At 46.5% G+C, this 16,131-nt stretch overlaps 1 protein-coding gene across 1 annotated transcript; it reads left to right on the forward strand.

Annotated features, from left to right (window-relative positions):
- Positions 1-12,328: 12,328 nt before the first annotated feature.
- On the forward strand, positions 12,329-15,042 carry LOC147443156 (uncharacterized). The gene is made up of 3 exons (XM_086529067.1): positions 12,329-12,780; positions 12,850-12,927; positions 13,081-15,042. The coding sequence occupies exon 3, from the start codon at positions 13,220-13,222 to the stop codon at positions 14,639-14,641; it is 1,422 nt and encodes a 473-aa protein (XP_086385193.1). The 5' UTR covers positions 12,329-12,780; positions 12,850-12,927; positions 13,081-13,219; the 3' UTR covers positions 14,642-15,042.
- Positions 15,043-16,131: the final 1,089 nt, after the last annotated feature.

Consider the following 16,131-nt stretch of genomic DNA (forward strand, 5'->3'; position numbering starts at 1 on the left):
CCTTCTCCTTGGGATTCATGAGGGGCTTCTTTGCATCAGAACTATTCATTTGGACCTTCTCCTTGGGCTGCACAAGATGCCTCTTCGCATCGGAACCCCTTCATTTGGACCTTCTCCTTCGGCTTCACAACAAGCAGCCTCTTCCCATCCACACTCTTGGATTGCTCTTGTTTGGCTTTGCCATTTGGGCCTTCATCAACCTTGGGCTTTGCCCTATGCCAACAAGAAAAACCTTGGGATCAACCCACCTTATTAATAGATGCAAACTTTTAGCACCACAGAATTGACAAATAAACTCGGGCAATCCCGATATGACATGAATGCTCAGGCAAGCCCGACGTGCAAACCTGGACCCAACGTGTAAACCTAGGTGATGCCGAAATGGAAAAGGTGAACATACTTGCACCCCTCCCTTTGTCATCAACTCCACTTCTCAACACACTACATAAAGAGGAAGAGTTAGATCACACTCCAATGGCCATGAGCGAGCACCCCCATGACCGTGCCTCTGTGTAGGTGTAAACCCTGACATACCTCATTTTGGCGGGCAGTGGCTTCTATGTCATCTCCAACATCAGGGCTTACCATTGCATGCCTATTCTCATGAAACTTTTTTCTTAGTTCGGACTTCGCTAGGCTTTGAGCTCGTGTATTTCTTTGTTGTGTACGAGCGTGCTTCACATCCTTACACCCTTTGATAGGGAGCTTCCTTGGGTTCTTTTTCATAAGAGGAGTGGGAGGGGGATTCTCCTCCTCCGCTTCCTTGGACACCACCATATGTATCGTGAACCCAGTTTGTGTAAAGGTGAGAATTCCATGCCCGCCCCTTGCCCCCAACCCAGACTAATTGGGCAACATCCAAACACCTTACCTGTTCACTTTCCCCTCCTTCAGGCATGTATGCTTCCCCTCCTTGTGATGAAAGGTCCTCCTCCTAGATTGTCACCTACAAAAAGGGAGCCCGAGTTAAAAGGCTAGCCATAATAGCAAGCAGGGTGTGCAACCCATGCCAAAAATAGTGAGGGTCCCCTCTCCCTGTTACCTGCAACCGGGCCTCACTTCTACATTTGCGGGTTCCCCCCTTTTGCAACCTTAACCGGGGGAGTGGAGTAAGCACCCCGCATGGCGGCACCCTTTGCCCTCCTTGTGGGTTTTCCACCCGCCATTAGCAGGATTGGCATTGGCACTTCCCGCTTTAGTGATGGCCTGCACACCTTGCGTCTTGCTGGCTACGGCAATGTCAACCATATTGAGCTCTCTACATGCAATCCCAAGAGGAATGTGGAGCAAGAAGAGTAAGGGTCTAGGGAGAGAGAGCAAGTGGGCATTGAATGCTCATTGAATGCCTCCCTCGGACAAAGGGCCGTTCAGTCTCAAGGTATGTGTCATGTGAAATACATGTGGCACCCCACTTATGCCACGATGGCATGCCTCGTCACCTCCCAGTGTCCTGTCAGTCGGCACTCCGTGGTGCCCCGTCTTGCCAGGTTTACATCTTGCAGTGGGCAACCCCCACCTCCGCACCGCCATGTGACTTGCCATGTGTCCAGTCGAGATTCCCTCACTCCCCCGCGCTCGACTTGCATACCGTCGATGCCTTCGAAATGGCTTGTCACAATCACAAGGCATATCTATACTAATAGATAAAGGGGGAGGGAATTCCGGCTCCCCCCCCCTCCGGACACGTGGCATGATTTCCTTCAACATGCGACCTCTGAAGGTGTGTGCCCTACAGTTTGGCCGCTGAGAGAGAGAGAGAGAGAGAGAGAGAGAGAGAGAGAGAGAGAGAGAGAGAGAGAGAGAGAGAGAGAGAGAGAGAGAGAGAGAGAGAGAGAGTGAGAGAGAGAGAGAGAGAGAGAGAGAGAGAGAGAGAGAGAGAGAGAGAGAGACTATGTCGAGAGGCGGCCAAACACATGTCAGCACCTCCTGCTGTGATTGTGCCCTGCACCCCTACCTATGAGAGAGAGAGAGAGAGAAAGAGAGAGAGAGAGAGAGAGAGAGAGAGAGAGAGAGAGAGAGAGAGAGAGAGAGAGAGAGAGTGCCTTAATGCCGGCTTAAGTGAGTTTACTTCGCACGAGGCTCGCTTCAATTAGTCATGTCCTATATGTCACGTGTGTGTGTGTGTGAGAGAGAGTAACTCCTGAGAGTTGAACCAGGAGAGCTAGAAGAGCCTGCCAAGCGGAGAAGAGAGAGAGAGAGAGAGAGAGAGAGAGAGAGAGAGAGAGAGAGAGAGAGAGAGAGAGAGAGAGAGAGAGCAACCGGCGAAAATGGTCTGTATTGTCTCCACACACACACGCACAAGCCCCGCAACAGATCGCTTTCCCGGATTTTGTGATTCTGTAGCTCTGTGTGTGTGTGTGTGTGTGTGTGTGTGTGTGTGTGTTTGGGGGCAGGGGGGGGGGGGGGGGGGGGGGGGGGATACTGCGCCAATGTTCCTTGAGATTCTTGGGGGCTAATTGACACCTTCCAAAATGTGATCAATGGTCCAGCTGATCAGTCCTCATCTCCGCCGCCCGCCTGAGTAACTGCGGACTATGTGCCTTCCATCATCAAAATTAGTAGGAGCATGCACTTGCAGAGCTTGCCGACAGGAGCATGCATGCAAGCTGATTGTAGAATCGCAACACTGATCACCTTTCAACCCCGCTATGCTACATGATCATGAAATGGAGTTGATTACACTAGACCGCATGTCATAAGCTGCGTTGCGACCTCCATAGTTGACAAGATGAGAGAGAGAGAGAGAGAAAGAGAGAGAGAGAGAGAGAGAGAGTCACAACCCTGACTTCACCAGAGCATTGCATAGGCTGCTTGGTAGCTGCATGTCCAACATTACTAAACGTTCTTCTGTGTGTGCGTGTGTGTATGTGTGTGTGTGTGTGTGTGTGTGTGTGTGTGTGTGTGTGTGTGTGTGTGTGTGTGTGTGTGTGAGAGAGAGAGAGAGAGGAGAGAGAGAGTGTCGCCGTCTGATTAGCACCGTGGGTTCAACTTAATTGTTGAAGCTGGTTGCTTAGTAGCACCACGTCCAGTATAAGTGCACGCAACAAGAGAATCTCTCTCTCTCTCTCTCTCTCTCTCTCTCTCCTCTCTCTCTCTCTCATGCCAGCATCTCAAGTAGTGCAGCAAGAGAATCTCTCTCTCTTTCTCTCTCTGACAGCGATGCCAACATGGAAGCGATGACTTCAAAGGTGGGCCATACATTCGTCTAGGGACATACGCGTGTCTCCGTGGGGGGAGAGATAAGAAGAAGAGAATTTTAACGACGTAGGAAACTATCCTGAGACCTTCAAGTTCTTTCTCATGAAGAGAGTTGAACTCTAGACATGTTATGACAGAGAGAGAGAAGCTACATTGCTATTTGGCACTCGGTTGACCAGTGATGCGAGCATGCAAGTGGCACCCACTGCAACTCTTTAAGTAATTCGATCACTGACACTACTGCCCATCTTCCCATCTGCCCATCTTGCTACAACGTCCGAGGCCTCATGCGCAGAAGCTGCATTGTGCTTACGTAATGGTGTTGACGTGGTGCATTTGCAATGGACGTGGTGTTTATTACCTCGCTTGAAAAGCGTTTGATGCTACAAAATTTGTTTTCTCGAGCACTGGGGGGATTCACCACGATCTAGGTGAGCGAGAAGGCGTTCAGTAAGAAGCCAAAAGAGTGGTTGATCTTGCATGATTTTCGATCGAATGGAGGCAAAAATGGGATGCATGTGTCAACTGTGAAAATGGACTTACCTATTACTTTAGTAATCTATACTATAATAAAAGCGGGAGGGATTCCCTCCCCGCCCCTCGCCCCCCCCCCGGACGCATGGCATACATTCCTTCCTCCGGCCATTGCAACCTGCAACTTCGGTGACACAACAAGCAATTGGGCGAGAAGAAGGGAACAGAGAGAGAGAGAGAGAGAGAGAGAGAGAGAGAGAGAGAGAGAGGAGAGAGAGAGAGAGAGAGAGAGAGAGAGAGAGAGAGAGAGAGAGAGAGAGAGAGAGAGAGAGAGAGAGAGAGAGAGAGAGAGAGAGTGAGGTGGCGGTGTCTCGAAGTCGAATGAGGACACAAAGGTGTTCAATCTCATCGGGCAAATGTCTGAAAGGGACTTCGTCCTCAATTGCAAATCTTCCAAGCATGTGAATGCCACTATCTTTGCAGAACTCAGGTGTCAAAAGGAGAGAGAGAGAGAGAGAGAGAGATAGATAGATAGATAGATTTTATTATCGTCCTCGGAGGTCAAATATGACCTGTGGGACCAAAGTTACATGTGATGTAGTATGTGTATGGCTGATGAGTGACTCTCGATGCTCCAAAATTGTAGTGATGAGAGTCGCAATGGAGAGCCCACACTTTGGCTGGGAGAGGAAAGTGTGTAGGTCTAAGTTATGGCTGAAAATGTGAGAGAAGCAAGTTCTGATGTGATCAAAAGCTGAGCACTCTAGTAGTGTGTGGTACTCAGACTCTCGAACTTGCAGTGAGCATAATGTGCACAATCGATTTGACTCTTCTCCATTGCCCCAACGCCCTATCTCGCATCGAAGGAAATGGGAGCTAAGCCGAATTACTGCGATAGTGCGTATCGCAGACAAGGGAATAGGTTCAAGCATGTAAGTGTGAGTACGGTTTCCTCTCTCAGCGAAGAACATGGTTTTGTAGTTGGGGGCAATATAGGTGGTGTAGTGTATGAAGCGTGACCCACCGGATTTCTCCCAAGCCGTAATACATTGGGCGTTGTAGAAAAGCTTCATTCACTTGAGAGTCAATTGAAGCATCATGTAGCAAGTGTAATGCATCCCATCTCCCAAACCACTTCTTTATGTCTTGCATCCATCCCGTGCTCAAGATCTTGCTTTTATGCGTCTTTTGAACCTTTTTGCTTGCTTCCCATGCAATTGTAGGAAGTCGATGTGAGGGGTTTTGACGCATCTTTATCATGTACTCCACAACCCTTTCCATGCCCATAACCTCAATTGGAAGAGATCCCGACTCAAGAAGTAGGAGCATATATGGTGTTTGTGTCTTAACTTGGAGAAAGTTTGTAAGAAAACGCTTTTGGACATTCTCAAACTCTTTCCAAGTAGACTTTGAGATGCTCCCGCCCCACACTTCAACTCCATAAAGAAGAACCGGTGTCACCAATGCATCAAAAGATACTTCTTGAGAACCCAACACTTGATGTTTCCTGCATTACACATGTTCTCAAATGCATAATATGCTCTCTTTCCCGCTTCCAAATGACGCATAGCACATTCATGCCACTTGTGATTGGATGGAACCTCAAGGCCAAGGTACTTAAAGCTCTCAACAACTTCAAGTGTCTCGTTGTTGTACACAATGCATGGCTTCTCCTTATGGTTGGTTTTCACAAGCATAACCTTTGTTTTGGATTCATTTACAATCAGCCCACTATGCAAGCAAAAGTTCTCAAGGACAACCATAAGCTTTGTGCATCTTCTAAAGTGTGTGCTAGAAGCACTACATCATCCGCATACAACAAAAGCATGATTACCGCATTGCAAATAGTGACCTCTTCAATGCCTTCTTCTTGCATAAAGTCAAGTACCATTTGTTCCAATTGATCGATGCATAGACCAAAGAGAGTTGGTGACAATGGACATCCTTGTTTAACCCCAATAGTGCTTACAAAAATTTCTGAAATTTCTCTTCCCATGCGCAATTGACAAATCACCTTCTCATAGATTCGAGAAACCGCAAGCATAAACTCACTTGGCACTTGGAGTTCTTCCATCCTTCTCCACAAATTGTTACGTGGAATCATATCAAAGGCTTTCTTAAAGTCCACAAAACAACAATACAATCGCTTGCCTTTCAACCGACTTTCCTCCATGAGAACACGAAGAGTGACAAGATGATCAATGGTGCTATGGCATCGACGAAAACCCGCTTGTCCCTTTGCACGCTTGTCATTCTCTTCAGCCCAATCACTCAATTTCATCTCCATTATGCACCCAAACAACTTTGCCATAAGAGACCCAATCATTATAGTCCGGTAGTTGCTTACATTCTTTACATCCACTCCTTTATGCAAAGGCTTAACCCAATTAGTACTCCAATCATAAGGCATACCATGTTGAAGTGCAAGGTTGAACATATCACACATCCACTCATGGGTAAAATCTCCCGTCCATTTGATCATCTCCGGCTTGATACCTTGAAGATCTCCCGCTTTGCGTGTGGCCAACTTTTCAAGCCCACCGGTGGCATACATCCTCAATAGTAAAAAAAGACGGCATACATGGGAGTGAACCATAAAATGGCATTTTTTCAGTATTTTCTTGCTCATATAATTGCCTACAATGTGTGTACATATCAGAAAATGGTTGATCTCTATCCATGCAAGCATAAAAGGGAGAATCATGATGAGGAATGTAGCAACCGGCTACAAAAATGGGTGCTCTTTTTGGTGTCATAATTTTCAGCCATACATAACGTTTGTACTTGTCATCTTTCACAATTGATACAAAATCTTCCAATCCTTTCTTAACCATACATGCTAACCCTCCTTGTCCTCTTCGTTGCTTGAGATTCTTTGACCACATCAATGAATGTACATTGTAATCCTCCAAGCCGTTAATCCTTTGTGTATCATGCTCCCAAGTTTCAACAAGAAGTACAACATCGGCTTTGCTTATTAGTTCATCAATGCCAACCCCCGCATTCCATGGGTATCCATTACAATTCCAAAAACATATTTTCAATTGTAACTCGGTCTCATAGGTCACGCATCCCTATTTGCTTGAGAGACTTGCCTCCTCCTTGGGCACATTTTTTTCATGAGAGATCTCCTTGTTTTTATTATTCTTTTCCTCATATGCCTTGCGACACATATTTTGTTGCTTAATAGTGCGATCTTCACATACAAAACATTTTGTAGCCCTCAAATAGATCCAACTATTATCAAGGATAATCTTTCGCTTGGTCTCATCCGGCATGGTGCATACAATTGGCCGTTCTCCGAGCGAAGAGCTCCTTGCTTCCCCACTCTATGTGCTCCATAGACCATAACTCCGGACATGCCAAAGTGGGTTTTGAAGAAATCTTCAATAACAATGGCAAGAGAAGGAGGTGTCTCTAACTTCTCTTCGGGAATTCCACGAATAAAATGTTCTTGGAACGTCGCTCCCGTTCCTTCAACTCCTCCACATCCACATTCTCAACATTCTTTGTTTGAACCATAGCTTGCATGAGTGAGGAATTAGAAACCACATTGCTACCACATACATCAGCCCAAGACTTGTTTGTGCATACATTTTTCATGTCGCATAATCCCGGCTCATAGTGTCAAATTTCTCCTCTTTCAATACATGGTCATGCTCTACTTTGCTCATCCGCTCCTTCAAAGCATTCAAGTCCACAAGAGAGCGTTTACATTCCTTGACTTCCTCTTCAAGTTGCATCAAACGTGTTGTTTGCATCTCAAGTGTCCTCTTGAGATTCTCATTCTCAACCACAAGTACCCTTAGTGTGCCATTCTCCATTGCAAGTGCTCGTAAGTCTTCGCCTTGTTTGTTTACGGTCTCTTGCAATGATACCAAGTACGCCATGATCATGGTTTCCGATGTCGTTGGTTGGGTGGTTGTGTTGCTATCTCCATGATCATGGTTTCCGATGTCGTTGGTTGGGTGGTTGTGTTCCGAGAGAGAGAGAGAGAGAGAGAGAGAGAGAGAGAGAGAGAGAGAGAGAGAGAGAGAGAGAGAGAGAGAGAGAAAGACGACATGGCGAAAGGTGGCGCCTACTCCTACATGCGTAGGTTGGTGATGCTCGGGTGGACCACCACCTTGGCATAGATTTAGGCTGCAGGCCAAGATTCACTCTCTATGGACCCTTTTTTACATTGCATGTGCGAGCAACTTTAGATGCAATCAACACGGAAATGCCAAGAACTCAAGAGTGCAACAAGTCCTTAACAAGCTTCATGTCCGCAATGTTGTCTCATGCAGTGAATTGATTGCACGATATGTCTAACACAGTCAAGGTCAGTGAGCTCTGTGCTATTTTCAACAGATGCAGAGAGAGGGTATCTCTCTAAATGCAATCATGTACTCTTGCACCTTGAAGGCATGTGGTTGTATCAGGATGTCCTTTTATTAGGCTGTATCATTATGCAATCTCTCACGTTGAGAGTCTCTCTCACCCTCAAAACTCCCATGGAGTGTTTGTCATCTCTCTCTCTCTCTCTCTCTCTCTCTCTCTCACTCTCTCTCTCTAACCAATCGTCTGAGCTGTCAAGCAGCAAACAAGTTTTGGCCAAGGTGAGAGAGAGAGAGAGAGAGAGAGAGAGAGAGAGAGAGAGAGAGAGAGAATGCCTTAATGCCGGCTGAAGTGAGTTTACTTCGCACGAGGCTCGCTTCAATTAGTCATGTCCTATGTGTCACGTATGTGAGAGAGAGAGAGTAACTCCTGAGAGTTGAACCGGGAGAGCTAGAAGAGCCTGCCAAGCAAGAGAGAGAGAGAGAGAGAGAGAGAGAGAGAGAGAGAGAGAGAGAGAGAGAGCGGCAAAAACGATCTACAGTGTCTACACACACACGCGCACAAGCCCCGCAACAGCTCACTTCCCGGATTTGTGATGCTCTGTAGCCTCTGTGTGTGTGTGTGTGTGGGGGGGGGGGATACTGCACCAATGTTCCTTGAGATTCTTGGCAGGCTAATTGACACCTTCCGAAATGTGATCAATGGTCCAGCTGATTAGTTCTCATCTCCGCCGCCCGCCTGAGTAACTACGGACTATGTGCCTTCCATCATCAAAATTAGCAGGAGCATGCACCTACAGAGCTTGCCGACAGGAGCATGCATGCAAGCTGAGTGTGAAATCGCAGCACTAATCACCTTTCAACCCCGCTATGCTACATGATCATGGAATGGAGTTGATTACACCAGACCGCATGCATAAGCTGCGTTGCGACCTCCATAGTTGACAAGATGAGAGAGAGAGAGAGAGAGAGAGAGAGAGAGAGAGAGAGAGAGAGAGAGAGAGAGAGAGAGAGAGAGAGAGAGAGAGAGAGAGAGAGAGAGTCACAACCCTGACTGCACCAGAGCATTGCATAGGCTGCTTGGTAGCTGCATGTCCAACATTACTAAACGTTCTTCTGTGTGTGTGTGTGTGTGTGTGTGTGTGTGAGAGAGAGAGAGAGAGAGAGAGAGAGAGTCGCAGTCTGATTAGCACCGTGGGTTCAACTTAATTGTTGAAGCTGGTTGATTAGTAGCACCACGTCCAGTATAAGAGCGCGCAACAAGAGAATCTCTCTCTCTCTCTCTCTCTCTCTCTCTCTCTCTCTCTCTCTCTCCAGTCTCAGTGATGCCAGCATCGCGAGTAGTGCAGCAAGAGAATCTCTCTCTTTTTCTCTCTATCACAGCGATGCCACCATGCAAGCGATGACTTCAAAGGTGTGCCATACATTCGTCTAGGGACACACGCGTGTCTCCGTGGGGGGAGAGATAAGAAGAAGAGAATTTTAACGGCGTAGGAAACTATCCCGAGGCCTTCAAGTTCTATCTGACGAAGAGAGTTGAACTCTAGACATGTTATGACAGAGAGAGACAGAGAGTGAGAAGCTACATTGCTATTCGCCACTCGGTTGACCAGTGATGCCAGCATGCAAGTGGCACTCATTGCAACTCTTTAAGTAATTCGATCACTGACACTACTTCCCATCTGCCCATCTTGCTACAACGTCCGAGGCCTCATGCGCAGAAGCTACATTGTGCTTACATAATGGTGTTGACGTGGTGCATTTGCAATGGACATGGTGTTTATTACCTCGCTTGCAAAGCGGCAATTTGATGCTACAAAATTTGTTTTCTCGAGCACTGGGGGGATTCACCAAGGTCTGGGTGAGCGAGAAGGCGTTCAGTAAGAAGCCAAAAGAGTGGTCGATCTTGCATGATTTTTGATCGAATGGATGCAAAAATGGGATGCATGTGCCAATTGTAAAGATGCACTTACCTATTTCTTTAGTAATCTATACTATAATAAAAGCGGGAGGGATTCCCCCCCCCCCCCCCCCCCCCCCCCCCCCCCCCCCCCCCCCCCCCCCCTCGGACCATGGCATATGTTCCTTCCTCCGGCCAGTGCAGACTTCAACTTCAGTGACACAATAGACAACTGAGCGAGAAGAAAGAAGGAGAGAGAGAGAGAGAGAGAGAGAGAGAGAGAGAGAGAGAGAGAGAGAGAGAGAGAGAGAGAGAGAGAGAGAGAGAGAGAGAGAGAGAGAGAGAGAGAGAGAGAGTGAGAGAGAGAGAGAGAGAGAGAGAGAGAGAGAGAGAGAGAGAGAGAGGTGGCGATGACTCGAAGTCGAATGAGGACACAAAGGTGTTCAATATCATCGGAAAAATGTCTGAAAGGGACTTCATCCCCAGTTGCAAATCTTCCAAGCATGTGAATGCCACTATCTTTGCAGAACTCAGGTGTCAAAAGGGAGAGAGAGAGAGAGAGAGAGAGAGAGAGAGAGAGAGAGAGAGAGAGAGAGAGAGAGAGAGAGGTGTCATGGCGAAAGGTGACGCCTACTCCTACATGCGTAGGTTGGTGATGCTCGGGTGGACCACCACCTTGGCATAGATTTAGGTTGCAGGGAAAGATTCACTCTCTATGGACCCTTTTTTACATTGCAAGTGCGAGCAGCTTTAGATGCAATCAACACGAAAATGCCAAGAACTCAAGAGTGCAACAAGTCCTTAACAAGCTTCATGTCCGCAATGTTGTCTCATGCAGTGAATTGATTGCACAATATGTCCAACACAGTCAAGGCCAGTGAGCTCTGCGCTATTTTCAGCAGATGCAGAGAGAGGGTATCTCTCTAAATGCAATCACGTACTCTTGCACCTTGAAGGCATGTGGTTGTATCAGGATGTCCTTTGATTAGGCTATATCATTATGCAATCTCTCACGTTGAGAGTCTCTCTCACCCTCAAAACTCCCATGGAGTGTTTGTCATCTTTCTCTCTCTCTCTCTAACCAATCGTCTGAGCTGTCAAGCAGCAACAAGTTTTGGCCAAGGTGAGAGAAGGGGAGAAAGGGGTTAGGAGGAAAGAGGGTGAGTGGGACAAAGGCAGGGCAGGGTGAAGAACCGGTGGACGAGGCAATGTTGTCTCATGGCTATGTCTAGCAATGAAATATCTTTAAAGCTCAAAAAGTGCTTCAGGAGCTTCCTATCGGGCATGTCATCTCTTGGAATGCATTGATTGCGGGATATGGCCAACTTGGGCCAGTCCAAGAAGCTCCGGGATGTATTCGGCCCATGCGAAGCAAGGGTGTCTCTCTAGATGAAATCACATACGCTGTCAACTCGAAGGCAAGAATCAGGGTTAGGAAGTGTTGCACTGTTTTCGATAGATGGAGAGAGAGGGCATCTCTCCAAATGCAATCACATACACTTGCATCTTGGAGGAAAGTAGCATTACACAAGATGTTGATATAGGCAAAAGAATTCACAATGATATAATTTTTAGTGAGCGGTTGTTGAAAGAAAATGTCGTGCTTCGCACTACCTTGGTCGCAACTCGCAAGGGTGTCTCTCATATGCATTCACATAGCACCATTGGAGGCGGTGCTGCCGCCAGGCCTTAAAGTTGACTCCCTCCCTTAGATTTTGGTTAAATATATACGACTCCTAGTCTACATTTATCGAGCTTCAAATTACACTCAACCTATAAAAGTTGGGCGTCAATCGATTTTTGAGTTGTGCATTTCAAATGACGCTTAACATTGTACGATACTATGTCAATACAATAGAACAAGTGACACCTCTACACATGCATGCATTCATAATAAACATTTGAAACATGAAAGAGCTCATATTCAAAATTGCATAGTATTTTGAAGTATCTAACCTTGAGATAATAAGAATACACAAGTTACAACACAATAAATATATATATATATATATATATATATATATATATATATATATATATATAGATAACTCTCTCTCTCTCTCTCTTTGTGTGTATAATGTGTTGTAACTTCTATATATATATATATATGACACCCTACTCCTTATACTTGGGAGTCTAATGACACCTTGCCCCTAGTAAGAAAGTTTCACAGTGAAGCCGTTGCGGACCATTCTAGCCTTCATTTGATGCCCAAAATGTCAATGACACCCAAAATGGCCTCCAAATTTAAGGCCTGGCTGCCGCCGAAGGCGGCGCCGTTGTACTAGTAGTCATAAGGGGTGATGAGAGCATTTGAACCGTGCCACGTGGCTCTCATGGTGGCAATCACTTCTCGATTGTGAATGATTAATTAATTAATGGTATCGCATGGCAGCACGTGACAACGATTCACAATTTACGAACAGACCTGAAGGTTCTCTCTCTCTCTCTCTCTCTCTCTCTCTCTCTCTCTGTCTCGATCTCGGGCGCTCTTTCTTGCGATGATCATCGTTGGTGGCTGAAGAGGAGATCGTACCCACCAGGAAATCCACAGAGAATGGCTGAACAGGAATCAAAGCGGGTAGTGCTGTGAAAATGATGTATTTAAGCCATTATCTGCAGATCAACGGGCCGAGCATCGCGACAAATACAGTGTTGACTAATATTCTAGGATTGCATCGCAAGAGCATTGTCAGGATGGATGCCTGTGTGAGTGTGTGTGTGTGTGTGTGTGTGTGTGAGAGAGAGAGAGAGAGAGAGAGAGAGAGAGAGAGTATTGATACCGCCACTTGGATGTTGTAGTATGAAGTCAATGCAGGGCATGATGAAGCTGATGGTCATCTTGCCTTGGGATGATTCCCGTGAGGCTGCAACTTGTATTTTCCTCTTAAGGTGAATTTTAGCTTTTCTTGGATTCATTCATCAGGTATATACTTGCTGAGGTTGCGCCCATCCTGCCAGGTAAACGGTACTGTTGAGAAAGCTCAAAGTATGAAGCCCCACAAGTTCTCTTTCTTTGGAAGGAATGCCTGTTTTCAGGTAACGTCAATGCTCTATTTATCCATCTGCAAGCATTCTGGTCATTGTCCACATTCCTAGAATCTGCACATGTTTTTGGACTCAGGAAGCATGCGCCACTACATTTGCCATACCGACAGAGTCTGACGAATCTTCTTTTGCTTGATGTTCCAGCCTCTTGTTGTACAGTGAACAGAAGACAGCACGGCCTTCAAGTTTGCTTAGTTAGAATCATGGTAACACTGGAGCTTGTGCTGTTGATTCACAAGCTGAACCGAAATTCTAACTGGCTTTCCGGTCGTTGTTTGTTTAAATGGTTAACCTTGAGAAAAATCAGGGAAGGAAGAAGAAGGTAGTGGATAATGGCGACGCTGGTGCTGGGGGAGGTGGCCATGATGGTCACGGTGGTGCAAACACCATTGCTGATGTGGGTGGTGGCGGGAGACGGGGGGACGGGGACGGCCCCCCGGCACAGGGCGGGGCAGGGGGTCGCGGAGGCGGAGGCAGGGGTCGCGGCACAACACCTGAGTTTGAACCACCGAACATATGTGAAGAGGACGGAACACCAACCTTCAAACAGCCCCCCGGCACAGGCCGGCGGGGCCGGGGCAGGGGCAGGGGCAGGGGCAGGGGCAGAGACATAACTGAAGAGGTGGGAAGCAATGCAGTTGAAGAGGAAGGAACACCTAACTCTGAACCTGAAAAGCGTAGACGAGGGAGGCCCCGAAAGAGTCCCCTGTTACCTGAGAAACCCACCAAAGGTGGGAGTATGCTGACGCTACCTGCACTGGAGAGTGCAACACCTGGAAAGGAAGGAACAACAACCTTGAAACCCATGGACATACCTGAAGAGGAAAGAGAACCCATGAACGCACTTGAAGAGGAAGGAACACCTACCTTGGAACCAGAAAAGCCTAGACGAGGGAGGCCCCGAAAGAGTCCCCTATTACCTGAAAAACCCACAAAAAGTGGGAGTACGAAAAAGAATCTGACACCGCCTGCACTACTCTCGAATTTGGAGAGTGCAATGCCTTCACCAGATGCTTCAGCAGGCCGGATTGTAGATGCAATTACCAATCAATCGGCTCCTATTGCCCAAGATAAGACACCATCATCTGGGCGTAAGCGCGGCAGACCGGCCAAGAATCTGCAGGCACAAAGCTCATCCTCAGTTACTTTAGAAGGAACAGGGCTATCGCCTCTGCCTCCAGATTCATGTGACACCCCTGCAAAGGAGCCTAAAAAACATGATTGGCCTCCTCCACGTGATCAGGAGCCGTCGGCGCAGCAGCCTCCAGGGGCTGAATGGACTGCATGGGAGCCTGAGAAATTTATCCCGAATTTGGGGACGTTGACTAATACGCAAGGTGTGCAAGAACATGTTGTTGCCTGGGATAACCAGGATGAGCAGCCGCTTGTGTATGGATGTAGTTGGCCAGTGTACGTCATTCATCATTTCTATCGCCCAAAGGCAAAACGAGGGAAGCCTGCTACAGTCATCAACACACGAGTGCCGAAAGATCCTTTTTTGACGCAAGCACAGGCAGAGGAGAAAAATGAGCAAGAACTACAAGCAGAGGAGATGAATGAGCAACAAGCACAAGCAGAGGAGACGAATGAGCAACAAGCACAAGCAGATGAGATAAATGAGCAAGCACAAGCAGACAAGGCATCCAACGAGGAGGAGATGTCATATGATGAAATTGGTGTTTACGTACAAAAGAAATCAACATGATCTTCCTTAGGAGCAGACTTTGTGTGATCCATCTGCCGATGCTGCAGAAACTACTGTGTTTGGAATTCCACTCTCACCGCAATTCAATCGTTCTGCTGATTAAGGATAGAAATCTTTGGGAGCTTCAAGGGCAACAGAATGTGACATTAAGCAGGCAAAAATGGGTGCATTAACATTAGGTGAGGTATAGGTCTTTATGAATTTTTTTGTAGCACACCGAGTACATCGATGCCATTTTATGAATATTTACTGGCAAGCTTCAAGGTACATGTAATGGAGCGTGTTTTAGCGATGATGTATCACGAGTTTGAGGGAGCATTGAGAAACATCAATTTCCAGTGAATCTTCATTTCTAATAATCTATCACAAGGGAGGCTACTACACCCTTACATCCTTCAGAAGTTAGTACTCTGGTTCTGTGTCTATTTTGACTGAAAATTTGTTTCATAGTAATATACACAGGTGACTCTTTGAGATTGCGAACTACTGTTACTTGGATGCCCCCAAAGTTATGGCCTTCTGCCGATGCCACGGGATGCGTGCTGTGTTAATATCAAAATTTGTTGAATATCTTTGCTGCCATGCTCCCCATATGATTCTCCAAAGCACTGATAAATGTTAAGCACCATTATTTGTAAAATTTCAGCATGTTATCTCCTCTAAGGCATCCAGAGATGTTTAGCATCATAAGTTTGCCATATTGTCTTAACACGCCAAAATTGGCAAAAATAGGATGGATTTGCAAGCAAGTTGGGGATCGGCGGACGTTTTAACGATGATCCATGCACATTCAAGAATAAATTAATTAGCATGAGTCCCTGTTTTTTGTCAATCTTCTATGTTTTAAAGCCTGCCCTCAACCCATTATGTTCTTGCTGCAAGTTGGGGTTCCCATGCTGCTACTTCAAAGATGAGCATTACTAAGAAAATCCTTTTACCAAAATTTGGGAAAAACTTGCTGCATGTTGGGAGGATGTTCGAACTTGAAGGCCGATTGCCGCATGGTCCAAGGTTATGAATAGCTTCTTTCCAAAATTCCTCAATCATGATTGGACCAAAAAAAATCACTATTTTGTGGAAAACTCTCAAGGTAAATCGATTATATTTGAAGAGAGTTACAGTAATTTTTTCCAAGTTCTAATAATTGAATTATCACCCCTTAAAGTAACATCTAGAGGTAAACTTCAGGAGGATTACACAGGTTGTTTTGAAGCACTAGCTTAAAAGACCTCTAGCCGGCTCCTCTTCGAACCTCCATGTCATGTGCCTCGCATGGAAAGCTTGCGAGGCTTGTCTGTTGTTGTTGATGTTCTCTCTCTCTCTTCCCCCCCCCCCCACCCACCCCGGGAAAAAACAAAAACGAAAACAAAAAAACCTTTCCACTTCAAGCTTGGTTGCTCTTCTCCCTTCTTCCCCACTTCTCACTGTTGAAAGAATACTTCCTGGAGGTAAGCAAACATCTTGGCCTCCAAAGAGCCCCAAGAAACCCC

This window comes from Adiantum capillus-veneris, chromosome 14 (assembly GCF_014529385.1).
Source record: "Adiantum capillus-veneris isolate H3 chromosome 14, ASM1452938v2, whole genome shotgun sequence".
In the NCBI taxonomy this organism is placed as follows: Eukaryota; Viridiplantae; Streptophyta; class Polypodiopsida; order Polypodiales; family Pteridaceae; genus Adiantum; species Adiantum capillus-veneris.